General features: G+C 52.9%; 11 protein-coding genes across 11 annotated transcripts; 6 read left to right on the top strand and 5 right to left on the bottom strand.

Moving 5' to 3' along the window:
* Nucleotides 1-93: 93 nt before the first annotated feature.
* M421DRAFT_67580 (cobW-domain-containing protein) lies at nt 94-1,443 on the top strand (the record flags this gene model as incomplete). Its single annotated transcript, XM_033596418.1, has 2 exons — nt 94-760; nt 803-1,443. The coding sequence occupies 2 exons, from the start codon at nt 94-96 to the stop codon at nt 1,441-1,443; spliced, it is 1,308 nt and encodes a 435-aa protein (XP_033446666.1).
* Nucleotides 1,444-1,922: 479 nt separating this feature from the next.
* On the bottom strand, nt 1,923-3,206 carry M421DRAFT_67498 (uncharacterized protein; the record flags this gene model as incomplete). Its single annotated transcript, XM_033596408.1, has 2 exons — nt 1,923-2,039; nt 2,091-3,206. 2 exons carry the CDS (start codon nt 3,204-3,206, stop codon nt 1,923-1,925), a joined length of 1,233 nt encoding a protein of 410 aa, XP_033446665.1.
* A 532-nt stretch (nt 3,207-3,738) lies between these two features.
* On the bottom strand, nt 3,739-5,398 carry M421DRAFT_102468 (uncharacterized protein; the record flags this gene model as incomplete). The annotated part of the gene is made up of 3 exons (XM_033586778.1): nt 3,739-4,368; nt 4,417-5,173; nt 5,220-5,398. 3 exons carry the CDS (start codon nt 5,396-5,398, stop codon nt 3,739-3,741), a joined length of 1,566 nt encoding a protein of 521 aa, XP_033446664.1.
* A 113-nt stretch (nt 5,399-5,511) lies between these two features.
* On the top strand, nt 5,512-6,723 carry M421DRAFT_422744 (bifunctional dihydrofolate reductase-thymidylate synthase). The gene has a single exon (XM_033593268.1). It carries the CDS (start codon nt 5,608-5,610, stop codon nt 6,652-6,654), a length of 1,047 nt encoding a protein of 348 aa, XP_033446663.1. The 5' UTR covers nt 5,512-5,607; the 3' UTR covers nt 6,655-6,723.
* A 385-nt stretch (nt 6,724-7,108) lies between these two features.
* Nucleotides 7,109-8,800, top strand: M421DRAFT_67745 (uncharacterized protein; the record flags this gene model as incomplete). The annotated part of the gene is made up of 3 exons (XM_033596440.1): nt 7,109-7,633; nt 7,922-8,125; nt 8,243-8,800. 3 exons carry the CDS (start codon nt 7,109-7,111, stop codon nt 8,798-8,800), a joined length of 1,287 nt encoding a protein of 428 aa, XP_033446662.1.
* A 975-nt stretch (nt 8,801-9,775) lies between these two features.
* On the top strand, nt 9,776-10,318 carry M421DRAFT_7018 (uncharacterized protein; the record flags this gene model as incomplete). The annotated part of the gene is made up of 1 exon (XM_033596683.1): nt 9,776-10,318. One exon carries the CDS (start codon nt 9,776-9,778, stop codon nt 10,316-10,318), a length of 543 nt encoding a protein of 180 aa, XP_033446661.1.
* Nucleotides 10,319-11,136: 818 nt separating this feature from the next.
* On the bottom strand, nt 11,137-12,483 carry M421DRAFT_422741 (NPD-domain-containing protein). Its single transcript, XM_033593267.1, has 3 exons — nt 12,375-12,483; nt 12,064-12,325; nt 11,137-12,014 (listed from the first exon to the last, which is right to left on the bottom strand). Exons 1-3 carry the CDS (start codon nt 12,385-12,387, stop codon nt 11,213-11,215), a joined length of 1,077 nt encoding a protein of 358 aa, XP_033446660.1. The 5' UTR covers nt 12,388-12,483; the 3' UTR covers nt 11,137-11,212.
* A 160-nt stretch (nt 12,484-12,643) lies between these two features.
* Nucleotides 12,644-14,464, top strand: M421DRAFT_422740 (folic acid synthesis protein). The gene is made up of 3 exons (XM_033593266.1): nt 12,644-13,113; nt 13,163-13,371; nt 13,419-14,464. Exons 1-3 carry the CDS (start codon nt 12,688-12,690, stop codon nt 14,398-14,400), a joined length of 1,617 nt encoding a protein of 538 aa, XP_033446659.1. The 5' UTR covers nt 12,644-12,687; the 3' UTR covers nt 14,401-14,464.
* A 561-nt stretch (nt 14,465-15,025) lies between these two features.
* M421DRAFT_93964 (uncharacterized protein) lies at nt 15,026-15,646 on the top strand (the record flags this gene model as incomplete). The annotated part of the gene is made up of 1 exon (XM_033598159.1): nt 15,026-15,646. One exon carries the CDS (start codon nt 15,026-15,028, stop codon nt 15,644-15,646), a length of 621 nt encoding a protein of 206 aa, XP_033446658.1.
* Nucleotides 15,647-15,957: 311 nt separating this feature from the next.
* M421DRAFT_422739 (uncharacterized protein) lies at nt 15,958-20,200 on the bottom strand. The gene is made up of 3 exons (XM_033593264.1): nt 20,025-20,200; nt 19,516-19,964; nt 15,958-19,469 (listed from the first exon to the last, which is right to left on the bottom strand). Exons 2-3 carry the CDS (start codon nt 19,910-19,912, stop codon nt 16,363-16,365), a joined length of 3,504 nt encoding a protein of 1,167 aa, XP_033446657.1. The 5' UTR covers nt 19,913-19,964; nt 20,025-20,200; the 3' UTR covers nt 15,958-16,362.
* A 3,668-nt stretch (nt 20,201-23,868) lies between these two features.
* Nucleotides 23,869-24,341, bottom strand: M421DRAFT_215722 (uncharacterized protein). The gene is made up of 2 exons (XM_033588267.1): nt 24,286-24,341; nt 23,869-24,208 (listed from the first exon to the last, which is right to left on the bottom strand). Exons 1-2 carry the CDS (start codon nt 24,306-24,308, stop codon nt 24,019-24,021), a joined length of 213 nt encoding a protein of 70 aa, XP_033446656.1. The 5' UTR covers nt 24,309-24,341; the 3' UTR covers nt 23,869-24,018.
* Between the last annotated feature and the right edge of the window lie 781 nt (nt 24,342-25,122).

Here is a 25,122-nt window from a genome sequence, read left to right as displayed (position 1 = left end):
TCCCCGCGGCGCTAGTCTCCACCGCGTCAGCCACCATGGGGCGCTCGCAGGGTCTCCAAGACACACCGGCACCACCACCAACATCGAAGAGAGATGGACACGGACGGATCAGACGACGAGGCGCCGGTCCTCGTCGCGGACGACGGTGTAGTCGCGGATGACGCAGCAGTCGCGGATGGCAATGTAGTCGCGGATGGCGCAGCAGTCGCGGATGACAATAAAGTCGCGGATGACAATGTAGTCGCGGATGACAATGTAGTCCCCAGTCTGGTGCAAGTCCCCAGTCTGGTGCAAGACCCCAACGCCCTGCCGACAACAAAAGTACCGCTCACCATCATCACCGGCTACCTGGGGGCGGGCAAGACGACGCTGCTCAACTACATCCTCACCGCCCAGCACGGCAAGAAGATTGCCGTCATCCTCAACGAGTTCGGCGACTCGATCGACATTGAGAAGCAGCTCACCGTCTCCGACGCCAACTCGACCGAAGCCAAGCGCCCGCCCTTTGTGCCGCTGGCCAACGGCTGCATCTGCTGCAGCGCCAAAGACGTCGGCGTCGCCGCCATCGAGAACCTCATGGACGCGGGTGGTCTGTTCGACTACATCCTGCTCGAGACCACGGGGCTGGCCGACCCAGGGAACCTGGCGCCGACCTTCTGGCTCGACGACGGGCTGGGCAGCACCATCTTCCTCGACGGCATCGTGACGCTCGTCGACGCCAAGAACGTGCTGGCGAGCCTGGACGAGGGCTACGGCGACGGTGAAGGCGACGGCGACGGTGACGGTGACGGCGACGGTGAAGGCGACGGTGACGGTGAAGTCGAGCGGCGGAAACAGGACCACGCGCACGACCACGCGGGCCCGCTGCTGACCACGGCACACCTGCAGATCAGCCACGCCGACGTGATCCTGGTCAACAAGACGGACCTCGTCACGCCCGCGGAGCTGGAGCGCGTCGTCGACCGCATCCGCGCCATCAACGGGTTGGCGCGCATCACGACGACGACCAAGAGCGCTGTCCCGCAGCTCGACGGCTTCCTGCTCGACATCAACGCCTACGCGGCCGTGACCGCCGCCGACCTGGCCTTTGCACAAAAGGGCCACAGCCACCTCGATCGCAGCATCGCCACCGCGACCATCGCATTCCCAGCGCTGGCGCCGCCGCAGGAAGCGAAATTCGATCTGTTCCTGCGCACCATGCTGTGGGAGGCGGCGCTGCCGGACGACACGGCGCACGCGCCGTTTGAGGTCCACAGGCTCAAGGGCCGCATTCCCGTCTCGGACGGGCGCGTGCTGCTGCTGCAGGCCGTGCGGGACGTGTACGACGTGACGACGGCGAGCGACCTGGCGCAGCCGGACGAGGCGGCCAAGATGGTGTTGATTGGGAGGGGCGTGGAGCAGCCGGCCTTGAGGGAGAGCCTGATGCGCGTGCTGGGTTCGTAGAAGCGGATCGGGGGGGTTGATGTGATGCAGAGCTGGATCTCGGGGGTTGATGTGATGCAGAGCTGGATCTCGGGGGTTGATGTGATGCAGAGCTGGATCTCGGGGTTTGATGTGATGCAGAGCTGGATCTCGGGTTTTGATGTGATGCAGAGCTGGATCTCGCACCTCTGCTCCCCCTGCACATGTGCATGGCGTCACTCTACCAAGGGAATACAGTCGGTGAACAGGGACTTGAGGCTACGAAGCGACCGCTCGACAGCCACACATGTACAAAACATAAAAGCTCATTGCATCCCATCCATGCCGTCCACACGCCACATGACAATCTCGTCCACACGCCACATGACAACCTCGTCCACGCGCCACATGACAATCTCGTCCAAACGCCACACGACAACCTCGTCCACACACCACGTGACAGCCTCGTCCACACACCACGTGACAGCCTCGTCCATCCCAACCATGCCATCCACACCACACTACAACCTCGTCCGGTACGGGCGCGGCACAGACGCATACTCAGGCCTGAAGTAGCGATCCGGGATCCGATTACCATACTCATCAAACCGCAAGTCCTCCTTCTGCTCGACCCAAACCTATTCACTCGCATCAGCCCTCGACTTTACAGACAGTAGAGACAGTCTTACCTCGCGCTCCGCATACTGCGCGTTTGGCGGCACGGGCTGCGGGTTCCGCACCTCGTCGTCGCCGAAACCAGAGTCGCCTGTGAACCTACGGTTGTGCTGCTGCTGCTGCTGCTGCTGCTGCGAGGCGTACCCGTCGGGGCGGCGGTAAGCGCTGCTCTGCATCCACGACGAGCGGTCCGGCACCCGGTCCTCAAAGGACTCCGGGCGCCGGCCGAGCGGCACCTGCGCGTACCGGCCGTCGTTGGGATGGGCGTGGCGCTCGTCGGCGTGGGCGTACCGGCCGTCGTCGGCGTGGCGCTCGTACTGGTCGTGCTGCTCGAAGCGCTCCGTCGTGTGCTGCTGGTACCGCGGGTCGGCCGGGTCGTAGCGCTCAAAGTCGAGGTCGCGCTGGTACGGGTCGCCGCGGTCGTCGTAGGGGCGGGGGCCACGCTCGTCGTAGGGGCGGGGGCCACGCTCGTCGACATAGGCGTCGCGGCGCTCCTCGTAGCGAGGCGGCTCGCGGCCGTCGCGCTCGACCCAGACGTCCCGCTCTACGTGCTCGACGCGCTCCGTGTGCTTGGCGGGCGCCTCGCGCCGGATGTCAATGTCAATGTGCGTCTCCTTGGCCGTCTTCTCCTGCTTCTCCTCCTTCTCCTTCTTGTGCCGCTTGGGCGCGTCCATCGGCTCGAGGCCCGACAGGAAGCCGATGACCTCGGTCAGGCTGGCGTGGGCAATGGCAAGCTCCTTCTCGCGGTTCTCCAGCTTCTCCTTCTCGCTGAGCAGCCAGTAGACGCGGTGCCGCACGCCGATGCGGCGGCCGTCCTCAATGTCGCCGCCCACGCGCTCCGTGTGCGGCGTGATGTTCTCCAGGGCGCCGCGCACATCGCGCATGCACCCGTACACCCACTTGGACTTGTCCGGGTTGGACTCAAGCGCGTCGTGCACCTCGCGGACCGACAGCAGCCGCTTCACCTCGTCGAGGTCCGCGCGCACGCGGCCGATGATGCGCACGTAGACGGCGTTGGCGGGCCCGACGTCACGCAGCCGCTTGGCCTTGTACAGGAACTCGCTGACCTTGTATGCGCCGCCGAGCGCTGCCGCCGCCGAGCCGAACGCAAAGAGCTCGCCCTTGACCATGGCGGTGAGCGGGAAGTGGCCGGGTAGGGCGTGTCGGGGGTGTCAGTGGTGCTGCGTGCTCAATAGGTGGGGAAGTGGCCTCGGGAGCTGCAGATGCCTCGCGGGAGCATCGTCTGGCACGAGGTGAGGTGCGAAGGGTGTTCACGTTGGAGGCTGGTGCTCAGCTCTCCTGTTGTTTTGCTTGGGGGCTGGGGACCGGCCCAGGATGACCTGCCAATCACGCTGCGAGGAACACCAGAGCTACGCTGCATACGACCCGACCGAGGTTCCTCCTGGCTCCCAGCAGGTTTGAGCCTGCACTTTGAGCTGCCTGTGGAAATGCCTTCGTGCCCCCCATGCCGTGCTGTCTTTGCTGCTACCGAATTGCCCTACAAACACCGCCGCCGTGCCATATCTCAGCTCTAGCGCTGCTGTCTGAAGCTCGAAACACGTCAACAACGCTAACGCAGCCTAACAGCCCAGCCCAGCCCAGCCCCACATGCACGGCTCGGTTGCCCCGGTCCCTGCTCTAGCTCAGAAGACCACCCACACATCATCTCCCCTGTCTGCCGTACTTTGCGACGAACGCCCTGACCCTGGGATCGCTCAGGCTGAGCTCGTTGCCCTCTGCGTCTAGCAGTTCTCGGTCCTTGTCATCGAGCTCTCGCCCCATGGCCTTTAATTGCGCCTCCAGCTTGGGGTTGGTCAAGCTGACCTGCTGGAACGGCGTGTGCGCGTACAGAGCGTCCATGATGATCCTGACATCGCCGTCAGCTCTGCTTGAGCGCTCAGCGACTTGTTCGTGCGTTGCTGTAGCTGTAGCTTGGAAGTGGTCTTGGCCCTTCTTCTCTCGCTCAGCGCGTGTGCGAACAAGCGTGTCCTGGAGTCCTTCCAAGGTGTCCTGGTGGAAAGAGACTCCAGCGTAACGAAGCGCGTCTTGAAGTGCTGCAGGAAGCCCCAGAGGAGTCGTTGGCTTGAGTTTTGTCATCGGCGTAAAGGCCGAGAGAGGCACCGACGATGTTCGCCTCTTCACCGGTGTTGGACGCGGGGCATGTACGTCTGGCATGCGTTTCGAGGCTGCTTCCTCGACATGTGCTATGGCCTGACGGAACTCGTCCACGTCCGTAGAAGAAGCACGGACAATGTCGAGGCGCTTGCCCATGTAGTCCAGCGTAGAGAGAACCTAACATTGTCAGCCTGTGTCTTGTGTGGACGAGTCACGAAGCCATACATAGTTTAACCAGGCTGTTCTTGCCAGCGTCCGATCCTTCTCCTTACGTTGTTTGACGTTGAGCATTGGCTTGCGCAGCTCATGCTCAACGACCATCTCTGCAATCGAGGCAACTTCAGCATGCAGCTCCTCCATTTCAGCTTGCAGCGCGTCCTTGAGTTGCTGAAGCTCAGCCACAGACCCACTTGCCAAATGACCATTTGTCTTCTCAGACAAGCTGTTCAGGTACACCGCGTCGACTCGGGCTTTGATCTCAGCTGTCCGGAACGCGATGATGGCTTTGCACCACTGCTCCATAGACTTCTCGTCTTCGCTAAACTCGGGCTCGGTCACGATTGTCGAGACGATATTTGGCAGCCGGCTCAGGATTTGATCGTCAGATGACAGACGCTCGGCAACGTAGCTCTTGAGTGCTGACTTTTCCGAATCGATTTCTCGCCGTGCATCTGCCAACTGCTCGGTGATGGCAGTCGAGACGTCGTCAATCGCAACATCCAGCCGTGCTTTCTCTTGCCCCTCTTTTCTTCTCCGTTCGTTGCGCGCATGCTCAATGTCTAGATTTGGCTTGTCGAGCGCCTTCAACTTCATGAGTGCAGCTCGCTGCATCTCAAGCACTCTGCACTGCTCTTCGATCGCAGTAGTCGAGCTCTGTAGAGACTCAATGGCCGCTGCAATCTCGTGATCCAGAATGGGACGGCTGGGCTCTCCTTCGCTCTCATATTGATGCGAGAGCCCTTTGCGCTTCAGAGTCTGATATCTGCCATTGGTCAGGTATCATCTCGGATCTTATGGCAAAGACGTACAGCTCCAGTTCCTCTTTTGTCAACAGTGTCTCCTCATTCAGGTATTCGTGTACCCATGCTGCGGCTTCCCCTTTTGTTTCCTCGTCTTCGAAGCCCAGGAGTATCTTGTCGAGGTCGACATCGAGCCCCCTTTCTTCCAAGACATTCAGTAAGTGGTGAGCTGCTTGTTCTTCAGACATCGTAGGTAGCGGTTGTTTGGATGTCGATGCCCTGGCGTTTTGCGGTGACGCGGATGCGGTTAGACCTACTCTGTACGGGCACCTGCAACGACCACTCACGCAGACGCGTAGGCTGGACCCTGACGCGTCTCGCGATATTGCACTTTAGCAGCGTCACGTACAACCATACACATCACTCACTTGTGTCACTTCAAATACACACATACAAGATGGCACCTTCGATACTCGAGCCGGTCATCTCGGCGACACCCCCGTCAGAATCTCAGAATGGCACCAAGACAGATGCACTAGTAAACGACACACCGAAGGCAGACCCCTCTCACGAAGAATACCAGTATCTGCGTTTGATACGCGACATCCTCAACAATGGCGAGCACCGTCCAGACCGAACAGGGACAGGAACATACGCAATCCCTTTCCCTGCCCAAATGAAGTTCACCTTGTCTCGACCATCCTCCGACGCCAACGCACCGCCAGAGCTCATCCTGCCCCTCCTCACAACCAAGCGCGTGTTCCTGAGAGCTGTGGTCGGAGAGCTCCTCTGGTTCATCGCAGGATCCACACACTACAAGTCGCTTCAAGAAGCCGGCATCAAGATTTGGGACGGCAACGGTTCGCGCGCATATCTGGATAGTGTCGGCTTGACACACCACGAGGAGGGGGACCTGGGGCCTGTCTACGGTTTCCAGTGGCGACACTTCGGGGCAGAGTACAAGGGTCATGCTGCAGACTACACAGGGCAGGGCGTCGATCAGCTGGCAGAAGTCATCGACAAGATCAAGAACCGCCCATACGACCGAAGAATCATCCTTAGCGCATGGAACCCTGCAGATCTCAAGAAGATGGCCCTGCCGCCCTGCCACATGTTCGCACAATTCTACGTGTCCTTTCCAAGGCAAAAGGAGGGCGAGACGGAGAAGCCCAGGGGCGTGCTGCACTCACTGCTGTACCAGCGTTCCTGCGATATGGGACTGGGAGTGCCGTTTAACATTGCTTCGTACGCATTGCTAACACACATGATCGCGCATGTTTGCGACCTCACACCGGGCACCTTCACACACACAATGGGCGACGCACATGTATACTGCGACCACGTTGACGCACTCAACACCCAGCTCACAAGAGAGCCGCGCGACTTTCCGACCCTTAAGATCAACAGACCAGTGGGCGGCAGCATCGACGGGTGGAAGGCTGAGGAAATGGAGGTGCTGGGGTACAAGCCGCACGGAGCTATTGCAATGAAGATGAGTGTATAGCATTGTTATGATTTGCAGGATTCCATGCTCCACCAGACATGTACATGAGAACGCACGAATCCAAATGTTAACATTAGGGTGGTGCACCTGCGCTGATCCTTTGCGCTTGATCCTGTACCACAGGTGAGACCCAAACCGCACACCCTGAGGAACTACAATTCTTTACTCATCGTCAAAGCTGAAATGTCACTCACAACGCAAGAGCAAGGTTCCACGAGTACGAACCATTCCACGTAGTCAGCCCCACAAAGCGCCTTCCGTCTCCAGGCAGCAAGGCAAACTGACCTTCACTTGCAGAGTACCCAAAGAGGACTCACCCACGTGACAGCGCGCAGCCTCTCGCCTACACAACCAGCCAGAACCTCTCCACGACTTCCCCGCGCCGTGCGACGACTCACCACAACACCACCACAACCGCCAGTTACTTTCACATCAACGACCCCCACGCTCCACCATGGCGTCCGACAGCAGCCAGACGCCGGAGCTTCTCAGCATGCCGCTCGAAGTGCGCCACCATATCTTCGAGTATGTCGCGCTGCGCGATACAAAGCCGGAGAAGCTGCTGCGCTACTGGTTCGAGAGGAAGGAGGTGGAGGAGAAGACCGCGGAATTGGTGGCGAAGCATCCGGAGACGGCGACGCCGAGGGTCGTATATGAGGGGGATCAATTTGAGGCTGAGGAGTGGGAGACGGATGAAGAGGAGTGGGAGACGGATGAAGAGGAGGAGGGAGATGGTGAGGAGGATAGTGATGAAGAGGGGGACGGTGAGGAGGATGTAGGCGAAGAGGACGACGAGGACGACGAGGGTGAGGACGAAGAAGAGGTGGACGAAGAAGAGGAGGATGCCGATGAGCAGAACGACGGGGTGGTCGATGAGAGTGAAGAGCAAGATGCAGAGATGGCGGACCGCAATGGCGCCGCTGTACCTGCAGCTGCGCTATCCACGGCTCCAGCTGATGCGCAAGGACCGACTGCTGCAGTCACTACAAGCCCGCAAGCTACGACACAAAGGGAACAGGATCCAGCAGCAGCAGCAGCAGACCAGACCACAGAGCCCACAGCTCCAGAACGGCCGGGCACCGACTCTCTGCAAGACCTCATTGCAGCAAACGCCCGAGCTATGACAATAGTCGCAGCTCAGGGCTCAACGACTGCAGTTCCAGCGGTGACTTCATATGTGCCACAAGCACAAGATCATGCTGATGCCGAGGCTCAAGACGCTGAGGCAGATATGGACGAGGAAGGCGAAGAGGAGGTTGATGCTGAGGATGGCGCAAACGAGGAAGACGGTCAGATGGACGACGAAGAAAACGACGAGGACGAGGACCAGGACGGCGATGAAGACGCTGATGGCGACAGTGACGAGGACATGGTTGACGAGGAAGAAGACGAGGACATTGCAGCAGGAGCTGTACAGCCTCCGCCAGCACCGGTCGTCACGGCACATAGGAAGTGGCGTCACATCCCAAAGGTACGTGCCAAAGAGGTCATGAGAGAGTACATGGTGGTTACAATGGCGAGTGCCAAGGTGTTCTCAGGGTCCTCGGAGCTAGGAGTACGTCTTACTGACCGTGTCCGCCCATACCAGTTCATGCGCATCACGCACTGCCCACCACCCGCGGCGCTCTTCCTCGCCTCGAAGCAACTCAACGCCGAAGCCAAAAACTGGTTCTACGACGTTGCAGTCCTCCACATCGACGCCACAGGCAGCTTTGCCCACACCAGCTTCTTCGAGGAGGCATTCAGCCAGATCACCGCCGCCGCCTTCTCGCCCATGGCGGACATCCGCAAGGTCGACGTCGTATTCGTGTGGGACACGACGTGGCTGCGCTCCGACCAAGCAGGCTATGCAGCCGCCATCTTTCCTGCCCTCCTTCGCCAGCGAGCAATCTTCGTCGCCGGCATCCTCGCGCAGGCGCCCCATCTCAGCGAGGTCGTGATCCACTGGCACGACTCTGCCGAGGACGAGGAGGCAGTCGATCTTATGAACGACGTCCTCAAGGGCTTTCTGAGCCTCAAAGCCACGGTCAGGGTTGAACCGCACTACATCGCAGCTGCCGCGAAGCCCTATCGCAAGAGCATCGCCGGCAAGCGGCGCGTCGAGTTCCAGCGCATTCTTAACAACGGCCTCGACCGTCTATTCTGAGGTACGCAACTACCCTCAGAGTGGATTGGTGGCGTGAGTGGTTTTTATTTCGAGCATAAGCGAGGCGTATCGGTGCGGTGGTCGTGTTTGGGAGGGCAGACTTATATGCAGTGAGGATAGTGTACGGCAACGGACGATTTGACGCAGACATTGTACACTCGCATTTCATATTGCGCATTGGCTTCCTCCAAGGCTAGATCTGCATCATGCGCGTTCGCACCCACTATTTGTCGCCGGAACAACCTTGAACCAACCAGTCTGTTTGTTCCGCAGAAGAATTAGCACGGGAAGCCGTAATGCTGTCAGTGATAGTTGTGTAGATACAGGGTGTCCTGGATGATCTTTTGCTACTGTCGGGTCTTCGGTCGATACTTGGTTTGCGGCTGGGGATGTAGCATATGATGAAGGGATATGTGTTATGACCGCTCTACTCTTTCGTTTTGGAGCTTAGGAGGTGAGTCTTTGGTGAAGATGTGTGAAACTTGATCGGAGCTCGATCTGTACCCTGGTATCTCCAACACCGGTCTATGTGAATGAATTATCGCTGCATTGTTAAGCAGCTCGCATTCTCGACCAGGTTCTCGAGTCGATCGCAAACAAATCGAGAATCGGAGAGGATGCTTGGACACAACTTGACCGAACACTCAGCCCCATGCTCTCTGCTGCAATTAATTAGGAACATGTAAAGCTATGTCAGACAGCTTCCAGCTGTGTCGTGTACACACGTTGTTATTTCTGCCATGACCTCGAATATATTTTCGCCAGCTTTTTGTTAAAGCGTAATCATTGCTCTCTACTTGCCCTATATAGCGGCGGCTAGTCAGGGCTTCACGTGCGTTTTATGCTGACTTATACCAAGACACAATTGCGAGTCTCAAACTTTTAGATCGACAGCCGTCTCGGTGACGTCACATGATGGCATGCAGATCGTCAAAGGATTGGCACTATATATCTACAGGAGTAAATTATCACAAAATGAAGAAAAGCCCGAAAGCCCGAAAGTCCGATGCACCTTATATGAAATGCGTCTCCAGATCCGGCCCACATGTCAAATTCTCGGACAGCATCAACAACATGGACGGCATCAACCTCATGAATGCATTCAAAGCTGTATGCGGCATCTTCGGTGTAGCCGCTGTCTTCACCGGACTCCAAGCCATCACTAATCCGACCGGCTTCGCAAGCTCCTTCGGCATCCCTCTGTCTCACCCTTCACCAAAATCGCCCAAGCCCTCGACAGCACAGCCAGGACCCGCCTATCCAGAGTCCGATCCTGCTTCATCGTACATAGCACTCCTCGGCGCGCGCCAACTCGGAACGGGGATCACGCTGCTGGTGCTGGCTTATCAGGGCAAGTGGATCGAGTGCGCAACGATTCTGAGTATCATTGGGGTGGTTGTGGCGGGCATGGACGGGTGGTATCTAGCGCGGAGTGGGAATCTGGGAGCCGGGGTTTTTCATGCGGGGCCTGGGTTGGGGATCGCCGCGCTGGCTGGGGCGGTGGTGTGGGCTGGATGAGTGGGCAGGGACGGCTGCGGAGGAAGTCATGTGTGGGCAGGACGGATGATTTTGAGGCATGAGCTGATTTGGGCAAGCTACATGCTTGGGACTTGGGACTAGTGGAGCGCATTTCTTCATGGGGTCTTTACTTGTGTAGCCTGTGAGGCATTCTGATGGCTGCATCGAAGGCCACCATCCCGAGTCAGTAGTAGGGCCGAACGAGGCTGTGGTAGTCCTCAGAATAGTAGAAGTGATCTGTTCACCCTCGCGCCTGTCTGCTCACATGCCATCGCTTGTTGATTCCACAGTCAAAGGGCCAGTCCCATGTTGTACAAGTGGTGTCGAAAGGCCGATCGTACTCTGGTATCATTTCACGATCTATTTGTTCTTTCCTGCAGTCGTCAGTTGCACTCCTTCGCATGCGTTGTGCAGAGTGCTGCTTACTGGTGCAGAGGCATTTCCAGCAATTAAGGCCGGCCTTTGGTCATAGCTGAGAAGTTATCAAACCGACTGGACACTTCTAGTTGGTTTATTACAGCGCCGAGTGTCCTTCAGAGAGATTTAAATTTTGGCCCGTTTGTTGATCGAGGTAAAGGATGCCGGACGGCCGCGCGGGCGCATTCGTGCTTTGCAAGGTGTTGCTACGTGTAGGGAAAAGGCACGTGCAATCTTACTTCTATTCATAGTTATGAACTGTGATAGAAGAGATCGCTTCGTCGTGCATCATTCCTCCCATTGAAGCAATGGCGCAATGTGGACCGTACTCCAGCTGATTCCTTTTAGTTACTCGTGGTGCTGGCAGGGGCTCAATGACACAGCAAGTGCAGAACCGTAGCGCAAAGAGATAGAGAAGATAATAGACTTCCATAACATGCTGAAATACTTAATGAAGTAGACACATCCGTGCGAGGCTTATAGCTTCGCCTTGGAGACAATGTACCCGTTCGTGGTCTGCAGCCACTTGACAGCATCCCCAACGAGCTCGTCTACGATCTCCCTTGCGTTCTTCTTCTCGTTGACAACAGCGGCGACCTTGCCCATCAGGAAGGGTCGCGCGTTGTCCATTGTGTCATCATCAAGGTCGTCACCAAGCTTCTCGAGGTCGTGCTCAACGGGCAAGATGCCCTTGCTGGTTAGCTCCTTAATCTCAGCTGCCCTGTTCTCCTCCCAGTCCTCGATGTATGGGTTCTTGCGGACACGAAGGGGACGTCCTGTGAAGATAATTGTACGGATGTTGTCGTCGAAGCCAGCTGTGCGGACAGCCTCCTGGTGAGCCTTGGGGGCACCGGCCTCCTCAGAGAGGACAAAGCGGGTACCAACCCAGACTCCGCTAGCGCCAAAGTTAAGCATGGCAGCGAGCGACTGGCCGTTGAAGATACCGCCAGCAGCAACAATCTGCACCTGCTCGCCGGTGAGAGGCGACTTGTGGCCCTCGACCATCTTGACAGCCGCAGGGATGAAAACAGCTGTGGGTGTGTCGCCCGTATGTCCACCGCCCTCACCACCCTGTGCGCAGATGATGTCGACACCGAGGTCCAGGCACTTCTTAATGTGCTTGGGGTGACCAATCATGTTCATGTAGAGAATGCCGTTCTTGTGGAGCTTCTCGACGACGGCCTTAGGGGGAACACCGACAGCAGAGACAAAGAGCTTGGCGCCAGAGTCGATGACAATATCGACGAGCTCGTTCAGCTTGCCCTTGGTGTAATCGTAGCTATCACATGTCAGCACAAACCACTTCCACAAACGTCGTGTACACATACTTGGTCTTGCGCGCGCTTCCGCCAACCTGGGGAAGCAAAAGATCAATACCGAACGGCGCATTCTTGTCGTTCAGGTAGCCCTTGAGCTCGGCAATCTGCTCACGCAGCATGTCTGGTGTGTAGCCAACACCACCGATGACACCAAGACCACCAGCGTTGGTTACAGCAGCAGCAAGCTTAGGTCCAGCAGCCACGTTCATACCAGCTAGGATGACGGGGTGCTGGATCTTAAGCAGATCAGTAAGCTTTGTGCGGAGTTGCTCTGTTGTATGTCAGCGGGCACAAATGGCTTATTCGAGTCGTAAACATACGTGGAGAGGCCATCTTGACTACGGTGTCGAAGGGCTGGAGTGTTGGGTGGTGTAGAATCTGTGAGGAAAACGGCTACAGAGGGGTGAGGAGGGATCAGGAGCTCAGAACTTATGGGATGAGGAGATGTCGACTCTACGAAGCGCGCTCGAGCCGGAAGCCGAGGCAAGATCGGAAGTGGAGTCCGCTAGTCCGTTTGGGGTCAAACAGAATCTGGGGTCGCCCAGTGCCGCCGCTAGCAGTTTTCGACCGAGCGACTGGCTGCTGTCAAATGTAATCCATGCGGCATCACGAGCGTTTCGAGCTCTGGTGATCATGTCGTGCACCACAGAGTTGCGTGCCTTGAGCTTATGGAGACGGGCTTCAAGAGGGCTGCGACTGAGCTCGCGGCACTCCTGCAATGCCATCACACCACGAGCAACGCCAACATACATGCAAAATCGATTATTGCATTTGGTACAGAGGTCGAGCCTGCCAGCAGTATCACAAAAACCCCTGGTATGTTCCCGACATAACTTGCAGCATCATGTGCGCTTCATATCACGAGTTGCTGGCCAGAAGAAGCACCGTGCGTATGTGGCCTTGGGTAGCAACATGGGCGACAGGATTGCTATGATCGAACAGGCGTGCAAAGAGATGGAAATCCGTGGCAATATCAAAGTGCTGCGAACGAGCAGTCTGTGGGAGACCAAGGCCATGTACGTGGTTGACCAGGACATGTTTGTGAATGGTGCTTGTGAGGTACGTCTCATATGCCTGCGGCACATTGGCGGCATCCTCACGTGTGCAGATTGAAACACCATTGTCACCCATGCAACTGCTGGACGAGCTGCAGGCAGTCGAGAATAAGATGGGGCGGATCAAAGTCATCGACAAAGGGCCCAGGAACATCGACCTAGACATCCTCCTTTACGAGGATGTTGTAATGAAAAATGAGCGACTGCAGTTACCACACGCTCTGATGCTAGAGAGAGAATTTGTGCTGCGACCACTCTGCGAGTGAGCAACGCCCATACACATATATGCTGCCAGCTAAGCAGCTGCAGATTGATACCCAAGGAAAGCCTGCCTCACGACAAAGCTCTCCCAGCAGGTGCACTCCAAGAACATCTGTCGAGTCTCCCTCAGTCAGACCAGCCATTGTCACCTCTGACGCCACTTGCTCCTGGCCAGCCCAACATCACAGCATTCCAACCGACCCGAGATACGCGGATTATGTCAATCCTCAATGTCACACCAGACTCGTTCTCTGACGGAGGCGAGAACTTTAACAAGGACGAGACCACCCTTGCGAACACAATCAAATCGCACATCTCAGCAGGGGCCACTATATTAGACATTGGCGGTCAATCGACTAGGCCTGGCGCTGCCCAGGCCTCTGCGACGGACGAACTCGACCGCATACTCCCCGCCGTCAACTTAATCAAGCAACTACCTGAAGCCAAGAACATGGCCATCAGCATCGACACGTACCGTGCCGAGGTGGCTGAAGAGTCCATCAAGGCTGGCGCACACATCATCAACGATGTGAGCGCTGGACTAATGGACGATAACATGCTGACCACGATGGGCAGGCTTGGCTGCGCAGTGTGTCTCATGCATATGCGCGGAACGCCAGAGACCATGAGTAAGCTCACGTCGTACCCGGAAGGCGTGATCGAGGGCGTGGGTCGTGAGCTCCTTGAGCGTGTACGTGCTGCTGAGGCGGCAGGCGTTCGTCGCTGGCGCATCATTCTCGATCCAGGTATTGGCTTTGCAAAGACCCAAGAGCAGAACTTGGAGTTGCTTCGACGTTTGGACGAGCTAGTCAAGTATCCTGGGTTAGAGGGCCTCCCGTGGCTGGTAGGCACCAGCAGGAAGGCGTTCATTGGTAAAATTACAGGTATACAGGAGGCAAAGGAACGAACTTGGGGCACCGCAGCTGCAATTACCGCAGCGATCAAGGGCGGCTCTGATATTGTGAGAGTGCACGATGTGGCTGAGATGGGACAGGTTGCTAAGATGGCTGATGCTATCTGGAGGGTGTAAATGATTTATCCAGTTTCAAATGCAGGCACCTGCTTAGAAGCAGAATAATACGAGTTACGGGAGCTACTGTCGCTGTGAAGTCGAAAATAGATCCTTACCGTGATCACACCCGCCCACTGGTGACTAGCGCTCAGCCGCAAAACTCTAACTCTTCAGCTTGTCCAGCCCCATGCCTCGCCTGTCATCATGTGGCCCTGACCTACAGTCGTAACTTACGAAAAATGCGACCAAGTCGGTGTAACTGACAAGTTTGGGTCTCGCTGTGCTGGTAGTCAGAGGCGGAAGATGGTGCGAAGCTCACAACAATGCCTCCACCATCGTGAGCACGAAGCTGCGCCTTTCTTACGAATAATCGCGATACCTCCTTCTATTGGCGGTATCTTTCAAATGTTATATGAATCAGTACGAGCAAGATAGTGGTTCATGGTAGGCCCCGCAGCTTGCTTGACGGTGAGATAGGTCCTGTCGATTTCAAAGAATCTCCTCAGTATAAAGTAATCCAAACACCCTGCAACAGTTCAATGTCACAACATTAGCTTTCCTCTCACTAACAGACAACACCTCAATACAAGTTCAGCGTCTGCTTAACTCTTCAACACAAAGCTTTTCGAACTAAGCCATCGCAATGCAATTCACTACCCTTACACTCACCACCCTTCTCTCCCTCACCTTCGCGGCCCCTGCAAGCCTCAAAGTCCGTTTCCCCATCGGCCGCTACAACAAAGTGCTCCCACCTTCTGCAACCTCAATCTACCACGGTCAGAACGGCGCCATCGACTACGGTGTGTACCGAGGCGAAGTCTCCCGCAGCAACTGGGATGGCCGCGACAATAGCACACTCGTAACATTCGACTTAAATGGCCGCACCCTCCCGGATACTTGCTTCCTACACTTCTGGCTCGAGCCCAATAGTCAGTACAACGATCCTGCTCGGGGCTCATTCGTTTCCGGGACAGGCTTAATTGATGTCTTCTCGAGCTTGCAGCCGGCACCGAAGGAGGGCAGTGAGGGCTGGGGTGGCCCAGGAAACCAAAGGAACAACCCGTTAGGACGTGTGGAAGCCAACTTCGCCGGTGATGCGACGACGTTGGACTCTGCGCCGAATCAGTTGAGTGGTTTCAAGTGTCCGAGGGTCGGAGACTGGAATGTCAAGGATGGGCTTGTTGGATACGAGTTGGTCCCTGTCGGTGATGCGGACAGCATTCGGTGGGATGCTGCAGTTAGTGGGCTCTACTTGAGCTGGTAGACGGTGGTGAGGTATCTACACGGGCAGAGTCTAGCACTGGCGATCCTGATGTTCTGATCCTTACTCTCAGTTGTCTTCACAGGTTTTGAGTAGAAGTCCCTGCTATCTCGATTGAATTTATAACGTCTGTTCATGCATGACACTACTGTGCGCCTCGTCCTCTGAGACAGGCATCTCCATTTGCATCCAAATATGTTGCGGCAGACGTAGTCGCTGTATAGTCGATGGAAACTGCGCTGAGTTGCTTGCTAGCTAGGAGGCGACCATATATACATGCCCTGAGACGTGCTAGTCCAAGGTAGTCAACTGAGGTGATGATCAAGGCCTAAAGGACCGAATTGCACCGCAACAAAATATGCCAGATATGCTGTATTTCCCTCGCACTCCGCAAGAACTCTGTCATGATTTTGCATCGTCAACTGACCATCTCTTTTCACAGATTGCCCATTGCCCATCACATGCTTAATATCACCCACGCTTGCATGCAACATGACCGCTGCAACAGGACCTCTCTAGTCTAGCGTGCTCGGGTCACTGAGCTGCAACGAGGATTTAACAATCGGCTCTGCATGAGGCGTCTGAACCAAATTCTACTTTGATAAATGATAACTGAACACATGTGGAACCCGTGAGTGGGGCGTATCTCCTAACACCAGCGCAGGAAGACACCCTCTTGTGCCCAAGAACGCCCAAAGCAAGACAGATGACGGTAAAGATTATCGAAGCACCTCAGCCGTGACACCGACAATGTAGCACACTGCACTAGCCCAGATAGCAGTCTTAAACACACCGCCTACACCGCCTCTCTTCTTCTTGAGCAACTCTTCGTCTCGTGTCTGATGCTTGCTCCTCTTACTCCTGGCTGCTTCGGTAGTAGCGGCAGCCTGTCGTCTCTCCTCGAAGTCTCGATCGACCTGTTCCCGGCTATGCTCAACACCGCTATAGCCAGTGGGACTGAGACGTGTAGTACCATCAATAGGATTCACCTCGCTACTAGGAAGCTCGACAGCAGCTTCTGCGCATGGCTGTGCGCTGACGGTCTCAAAGCCTCGTGTTGATGATCTCCCATCAAGAGCGTCACGGAGGACAAGCATGTGTCGATTGGCAGTGATGATCTCGAGGCCGGGAGAAATGTGCGGGATGAATCTGGCTGGTGCCTTGAGCGAAGAAAGTGCTTGATGGATGGGTAGCGTTGGCGAAGTGTCTCGGGGCGGCCCACTCGTTGAGGTTGTGATACTAAGTGCGTCGGTCTGAGGGTCGTGAACGAGGATGGTGTAATAGGTAGAGATGTTGATAGTCGAGGCATTGTGTGTCGCAGTCTCGGTAGTCGCTGGACTTGTAGCTGTAGCCATTTCTTGGTTAGATGGAGGCATTCTCTGTGTGGTCTCCCTGGCGACTTCCTCTTCAACCACAGTCGAAGGCGTAGAAGGCTTAACAATGGCGCCCTCGCTTGCGACGGTAGTAGCAGTGCTCTCAAGCCCGGTCATAATGATTGAAAGCTCACCAACAGCTTTCGTCTCGGTTGGTTCGATCTCTTCGTGAAAGACTGTAGCAGGCTGGCTGACGGCGTCTTCTTTCGGCATCTCGAAAGCCTTCACCTCCGTCTTAGCGCTTGCTGACTCCCCGTGCCGCGGTACCTCGCAATGCTCGACTGTGATGGGCCCATGCACATCTTCATAGGCGCTGCGCACTTCCTGCACTAATTTCCTGTCCCCCATCTTCTGCTTGAAGGCTTCTTTCAGCTTGTTTTCTGCAGCCTCACCCTCGGTTTTCTTACCCAGACTTTCGAATTGGAGGCTGAACGGTCTGAAAAGGCTATGTGTAAGAGGGCTCTGATCCTCAAAGAGCTTCCTTGCGGTTTGCATTGGCGCTCTTGCATAGCCGTCGTCGGACAGACCTTTCATGGCCGCCTTCTCAGACTCGATCTCATCGTTGAGGCGAACAGCAGCAGCAGTGACAGCCAGAAACTTGGCTCCAGCTTTATTAACAGCTGCGGTATCCTCATTGGCAATTGATGTTGCTGCATCGATCTCACTCTTGCATACAGGCCTTGAGAGTGCCTCGTCTGCAGGCTTCAATGACACGCCGTATGTCTGTACAGCATGATCCATTAGTCGGGCTAGTGCCAGTTGTGTATCTCGGAGAGTTGCCAAGCGGGTCAAGATCTCGCTGTATAGCTCAGCCTTGCTACGCTCGAGGTTTGGCTCGTCAAGGCGGGCCTGTACACTCCAAGTCAACATTCGAGTCAACGTGTGATTCTTATGTAGCACTCTCGAAGCGATGCCAAGTCGTCGCTTGAAGGCGTTAGTAGCTTTCTCAATCACTTCAACATCTAGATCTCGCAGCGCTTGACATGCGGCCTCGAATTGCTTCTCGGTCCTCTCATATGTGTTGCGCAGGCGGCGCTCCCGAATAGTTTGAAGATTCTTCGATATCCCTGCGCCATGAACAGCCTTTCGAGGAGTCCTCAAGAGGTAGACTGCGTGCTCGATTTTGTTCTCGTCGGTCCTGAGACGTTCGAGGAGCACTTTACTCATGGGCAGGTCGTTTTCTAGGTCGTCTGAAATATGCTCTCTCGCACGGCGACTCTTGCCCAGGCCCGCCATCTGTTTCGCAAACTGCATATCTGGCTCTGATGGTGCACCTGCTTCGATTGGGTCCTGCCAAAAGTGCTTTGCGAGAGATGTGCCACCCTCTTCGATCCACCTTCTCATGCGGTCGATGCTGGACTCCATTTGGACTGGCTTTGATTGAAGCAGTGCACCTTGCTCAGCTTCGATATTGTCTGACTCGGGTTGCTTTGGTACAGCCTGCGCTCGTTCATACTCTTGCAGCATCCGGCGTACGTGATAGTTGTTCAAAACATGACCCTCGACTGCATCATCAAGCGCCTTCGGTCCCGCGATGGCGTAGCCAGTCTCCAACTTCTGGCGGTCCTGGATCCTCTCCTCGCTACTCTTGACGCTACTCTTCCTGCGGCCCATCGCTGCCCGGATTTCTCCGGCACTCAAGAAGTCGATGTCGTCCTCGGGAAGGCTACCAAGCTTAGCTGATGTTGAAGATGCTGAGCTTGACTCCACTTCTGCTTTGCCAGCCTCATGCATAAGTTCTGTGGGATCTGGTACCGCCCATTGGATTTCTCTGACAGGCAGCTGCGGCTTTTGTTGGATGGCCATGGTGTTTGTAGCAACACTGGACCTTGGGTAGAGATAGTTGTCCACCTGTGCTTGGGAGGAGGGTATCACGAAGGTCTCTCGAACTGAAGCCGAGGTCATCTTTGTTGCTGGGGCGTCCTTGTTCGTCACTTGGTAAGATCCTGCCCTTGGCCGCATCACTACATTTGACGTAGCTCTCCTCTGCAAAGCCGTCTGCCTCCAGGACTTGCTGTCCCCCAGGTCGCGATCACGTACTCGCGGCTCGTCGGCGAAGAACGCATCAATGAATGAAGACTCTCGTTTGGAAGCTTTGCTCGCCACTGTATTAGTGCCTTCGGATTTGACTGGGGCATCCGGGAACTGCGCCTGAGCTGTGCCGTCCTGCCCGCCGTCCAACCTTGAGACTTCGTATTCCACCATCGGGTGTTCTTCACGAGTGTTGGCGGTCCCTCCAGTCTCGGTTGGCTCCTGTTTCTCTAATATACCAACTACCTTCGCGTGTGATGCTTCTTTCGGTCGGCGCAGATCAGATGGTGACACGATTCCAAATTCATCACGTTCATAGTGTGTTGCTTTCATAACTGGCTGCGCGCAAGAGGGTTTCCGTTCGGTCGAACAGTCCTCCGCGACTTGGGAAGATCTTTCTGATCTATTACCATATCTTCGCCCTGCAGTCGTCAGCTACCATCTAGGTATGTGAGTGGCTAAGTCTACCATAATCACTATTGTTCACGCTCTTAGTCTCACTGACTGACTGTTGAGGATCCATCTCCTTCAACATCCACTTGGGGAACGTCTTGTACACCCATTCCCAATCGGTGAGACCTTTGCCTCGCAGCATGTCCTCACTTGCCCCGAACAGACCTTTGTATGGATGTTCTCGTAGAATCTGTCTCCATCTCCTATATTTTTGAAGTTGTGCCCATTCTTGATCTGTCATGCCATCTGGACGACTTGTGCTGCCATGGTCCTGATGCTGGGCGGTGTTTGAAGGCGTACGCGAGAAGCATCTTGTTCGAAGAGCTGCTTCATGATCTCGAAGGATTCGCTGGGCATACCGATGAGCTGGCGATCTTGCCCAGAGTGATGGGTCCCGACGCCACCATGCCATGGTTTATGTGCGATCGGGGCGGTGGCGATGAGATGTGTAGGTCTCGTTATATCTGAGTGACACAGGAATCAGCACCCATTTGACATATCTGCGTTAAAATTCTCGACTATACCAGATCTTTTGTGCAGCCGTGCGAGCCCAATGCGGCAATGAGCTTCCCGGAGTTGCCTAATCGTTCAGTGGCAGATGTTTCGGTATGAATGGAAGGTGTTCATTGCTAGAATATGATCAAGTAAAGAAGCGGGCACTTCCGGCACGTCTAACAGCACATAGGATAGATGAGCTCTGGTAACGAAGCAGTGCTGCGGGAGTAAAGCATCGTGGTTCATGAGCTGGGTTGCGGCATTCACCCCGCGCATAAGCTCCCACCTATCATCCTACGCGGGGTATATCAGCTGCCGCTTCACCGCGGCGTTCACGTCACGACTATAAGCCTGGTGCTTATTCGGCGAATACTGCGATCAGCATTTCGCAGTGCACAGATGCACTCGCGATTTTTGATGGTGTTGGTGGTGTGCATAGTGTTGAAAGCGCATTGCTTCCCCGTCGCGTGCCTTCCTGGAAGCTGCCCATGCAATCTGGTCAGCGGTAAGTCCACAGGGTAACTACAGTCTTCCATCAGTCCATGCACATCCTCGGCTCGTGCACGATTTTCATGAAAATCAACATTATTACACCTACACCCTATAACGTACCTCACGGGCGAGTGGCCGGCCCAGGCGAGTGACCGGATTTTGCCAAGACCACACCAAACTTCATACAACCCGCGATGTCTTAACGCAAAAAGGCTTAAAGTGTCTTAAAGGAACTAGATATAACGTAGATTATCACCAAGCCAGCCATATCACTAAACTGGCCACTTTCTCTTAGCACAACCATCTTTTACCCTAACACAACATGCCTTAACAACAACAACTTTAGAATACTACTAGAGAAGGTAGAGTTATCCTTACTATCTAGGCCTTCTATGCTAGCTAATTTTGTAGTATCTATAGCGCTGCTAGAGCGTTAAACGTACCTTATTAGTAGGTCTCTAATTACCTTTACAATATTACATTTTAACTAACTAGATATAACGTACTCTATCACCGAGCCAGTCATATCACCAAACCAGTCACTTAAAATCCCACCAAAAAACACAGAAACCATACCCCTGCATCTTAATAACTACTTATTAGAATCTTCTAAAAACTTTAGAATAGAGCTGCATCTATACTAATAAAACTATTTAAAAGTCTTAGACTAATAGCTAGTATAGATGTTGAGATAGCCTGCAGCTACCCCTGTATTTCAGTATCTTCTAAACAACATCTGCAATATAGGGCTAAGCACTCTAATACTTTCAAACAGTCTTATTAGTATAGATGCAGCTCTATTCTAAAGTTTTTAGAAGATTCTATTAAGTAGTTATTGAGATGCAGGGGTATAGTTTCTGTGTTTTTTAGTGGGATTTTAAGTGACCGGTTCGGTGATATGACCGGCTCGGTGATAGAGTACGTTACACACTAATTGCTAGAAACTTACTACACTAGAGGAGTAGACAATTGTCTAGTATATACTTAACCTTAATTTGCAAGGATTTGCGCCCTAGCTATATAAGGTAGCAGATATAGCTAATAAGATACTTAGTGTGCGTAGTAAAGAGCCTGTTAGCAAACTATAGGCTAGCTGTAACGGTCTAGACTCTAAAGCTAAAGAAGAGCTAGAGCTAGCCGGTTACATTAGCTTAGCCGGCTTGGCTAGGCTGGCGGATGGGTAGGGTATGCTTTTTTACGTTTTGGCTTATAGCTTCTTAACTAGCAGAGATACGCTTACATAATCTATTATTTAATAGAAGCGCCTAGTATTGCGCCTTCTAATAAAAAAAGAATTAGCTTATTCTGCCTAGTATTAGCTAAGTTATTAACACTACCTAGCAAAGTATACCTATTAATAGGTATGCTTGCTAGGTACCCCCCCTTTTTTAACGTTTTCTAGCCTCTAGCTTGTGCAGTTTAATAGTTATAACAAAACCTTCTACTACAAAAATATAGAGGTGGTTTTTCTCTTTCTTTTTAGCCCTAGTTTGCTAGAATCCATGTATTATTGATAAGGTTTTGGGGGGTACCCACGAAGGACGTTGGAGTATACCCATTCCGCCAGCCTAGGCAGAGAAGTCACGTAGTATTGATTTCGAGGGCAGGGCGCCTACTCTGTTACAATTTTAGGTCTTAATCTAAGCTTAACGTAGATTATCACCAAGCCAGCCATATCACTAAACTGGCCACTTTCTCTTAGCACAACCACCTTTTACCCTAACACAATATGCCTTAACAACAACAACTTTAGAATACTACTAGAGAAGGCAGAGTTATCCTTACTATCTAGGCCTTCTATGCTAGCCAATTTCGCAGTATCTACAGCGCTGCTAGAGTGTTGAACATACCTTATTAGCAGGTCTCTAATTACCTTTGCAATATCACGTTTTAACTAGATATATGCGCTAATTGCTAGAAACTTACTATACTAGAGGAGCAGACAATTATCTAGTATATACTTAACCTTAATTCGCGAGGATTTGCGCCCTAGCTATGTAAGGTAGTAGATATAGCTAATAAGATACTTAGTGTGCGTAGTAAAGAGCCTATTAGTAAACTATAGGCTAGCAGGCTTGTAACGCGTTTAGACAAGCTTAAAATAGCCTTTAATTAAGCTAAGGATAGACAGAGGATACTATAGGAAGATTCTAAGATAATTAGCGCATAGTTTAAGCTAGTAGAGGATACTTAAGTTAAGTATAGTGTTTACAACAATAATATACATAACTTTAATAAAACTAGGTTCTAGATAGGCGTTACTTTGTCTTTAAAGGTTGTAACAGGCTTAGAGAGACGTGCTCAGCCAGAGCTTGTTCAGCCAGGTGATCGCGAGTAGGTTACTGTTATCCAGAGCATCTGCGCCGCTGGGTATGCAACCCCGCCTTTCATCATCTACAAAGGACGCGTCCACATCTCTGCCTAGTATAAGGAGATAGATATACCCTATAATTAGAAGCTCTTAGTCTCTAAGAATAGTTAGATAAATAACACACTTAGCCTTAAGTAGTTAAAGCACTTTAATACGCATATAAAGACGTGTTAGGTAGGAGTGTATAGGTTACTTATCTTAGACAGCTATAAGAGCTATCTTAACTAGGAGTTTAAGGACTATTACCTAGAGAACTAAATCCTTACTCTCTATATACTACCTTACTTATTATATATCCTCTAGCTACTTAATATAGTCTATTTCTTGCTATTAAAGTGCAAGTACTCCTAATATATTTAAGACTTAGCATGCTAATATATCTTCTATATTAATAAGGAAGGCTTCCTACTTGCCTTTAGAGATATATTCCTTAATATATTTATAAAGGTTAACTACTAAAAGGCCTTTAAGGTATTAGGGCTTATTCCTACTAATATATAGGTAGTGTTAGATTACCTTAAAGTGTAGCTGTATACCCTACTAGTAGTACCTCTACCTAAAACACTGTAGTAATCTAAGACGCTAAGCAATACACATAAGTTTAGGTCTTAATCTAAGCTTATAAGTAACTCCTTCTAATAATTACTAAGTATAGTGTAAGAGGGGTTCTTAAAGCTTATAAAAGGGGCTAAAGAGATGCTGTATAAAAATATCCTTATTAAGGCCTGCATGCAAGAGCTTAAAGAGTAATTAGCAGTAATAACTAAGAGAAAATTGCGTAAGAGAAAGCAGATTTAGCATAGTGGCACACTTGAGTATGGCCTAGCAGCATCGCAGGTAGCTGCTGAGGCGTGTGTAGCAGCTTAGCTATCTAAGAAGACTTAGGGTAGAGGTAGTTAACTAGGAGCTTAGTCAACTGTTCAGCGCTATAGGAACTGCAGCAAGACTAGACACAATGCACAAACGTGCTAGGAGGGTGTAGAAACATCTTCTAAATCTAATGCAAGCATGCAGTATGCTAGGTTACTATTTAATAGTAAGTAGTTGTAGTTATAGTAACTTGTGTTAGTCGTGCTAAGAGAAAATAGCTGGTTTGGTGATATGGCCGGCTCGGTGATAATCTACGTTAGTTATAGTTGTAGTAACTTGTGTTAGTTGTGCTAAGAGAAAATGGCTGGTTTGGTGATATGGCCGGCTTGGTGATAATCTACGTTACTAGATGTGTAATTCTGCACTATCTTTCTTGTAGGAGGTAGCTTTCGCTCTGTTAGGCCCTCTATGTACTTCATAAGCTCTGTCTCCTGTTCTAGTTGAAGATTGCAACGTGCTAAACCTGCCTCTGCGCGCGACCTGCTAACACCTCAGTGCTTGCGCGACAACATTAAGCAATCAACACTATGCTTTTTAGCTATTATAGCGTAGCAGACTTCTTCGCTGGAGTTAAGAGCATCTAGCTCTACAAGGGCTTCTTCCATGGTCATCGTGGCGTTGAGTTGTGGGGAGTGCAAAGTTGGGACGGAGTCGCGATCGCGTGCATTGACTGATGGAGTGCATTGAGTGCACGGACACGGTACCGGTAGCCCCGCCGAGGTGTGGGGCTAGTCATCCTCCACTTTCGACTCTGAATGCTCAACACCAAACTTAGGGGTATCCACAGACCAACCTTGCGCACAACAGCCTTTCTGAAAATGCCATAGGTATGAGGCCATGTGGTCATCTCAAAACATCCGCTACCTGTAGGGCAGGTAGTTTTCAATGATTGCCGCTCATCCTGAAATCTCTTCTGAGGGACACTGACAGTGACATGGACCTCGACTTGTGCAAGGATGCAAGAAATTTTCGCTGAGATTACTTTCGCTTTCAGGCAACACTCTTCGCGCCGACGTTATGGCTTGCATGAGACCGAAATTGCGTTCTTAATCCCATCCTTTTCTTTTCTCACCTCCAAGGGCCACACTTTCTCGACTTTCCCTTTTCTGATCATCATTTCCGAACATCCACATTCTAGTGGCTCTGTCTTTCTTGATGATTCTGTCGGTAAGTCGTTTAAAGAGCAATCACTAATGACTCCAATGACTACTCGGTCATCTACGGCTGGCTTCTGTGCCTCGACACCATTGCGAACAAGGTACACATTACCTTCCCACAGTGTGGTTAGCTCAAAATTTTCTCTACTCCATCAAAGCACATCGCTGCTTGGAGGGTACATGCGTGGTTTAGCTAGGTGATCCTAACTGACTTGATTGCCCGGTCACTCTGATGCT

Source organism: Didymella exigua (genome assembly GCF_010094145.1).
Source record: "Didymella exigua CBS 183.55 unplaced genomic scaffold M421scaffold_22, whole genome shotgun sequence".
NCBI lineage: Eukaryota > Fungi > Ascomycota > Dothideomycetes > Pleosporales > Didymellaceae > Didymella > Didymella exigua.
This window is presented reverse-complemented; position numbering and strand designations above follow the sequence as displayed.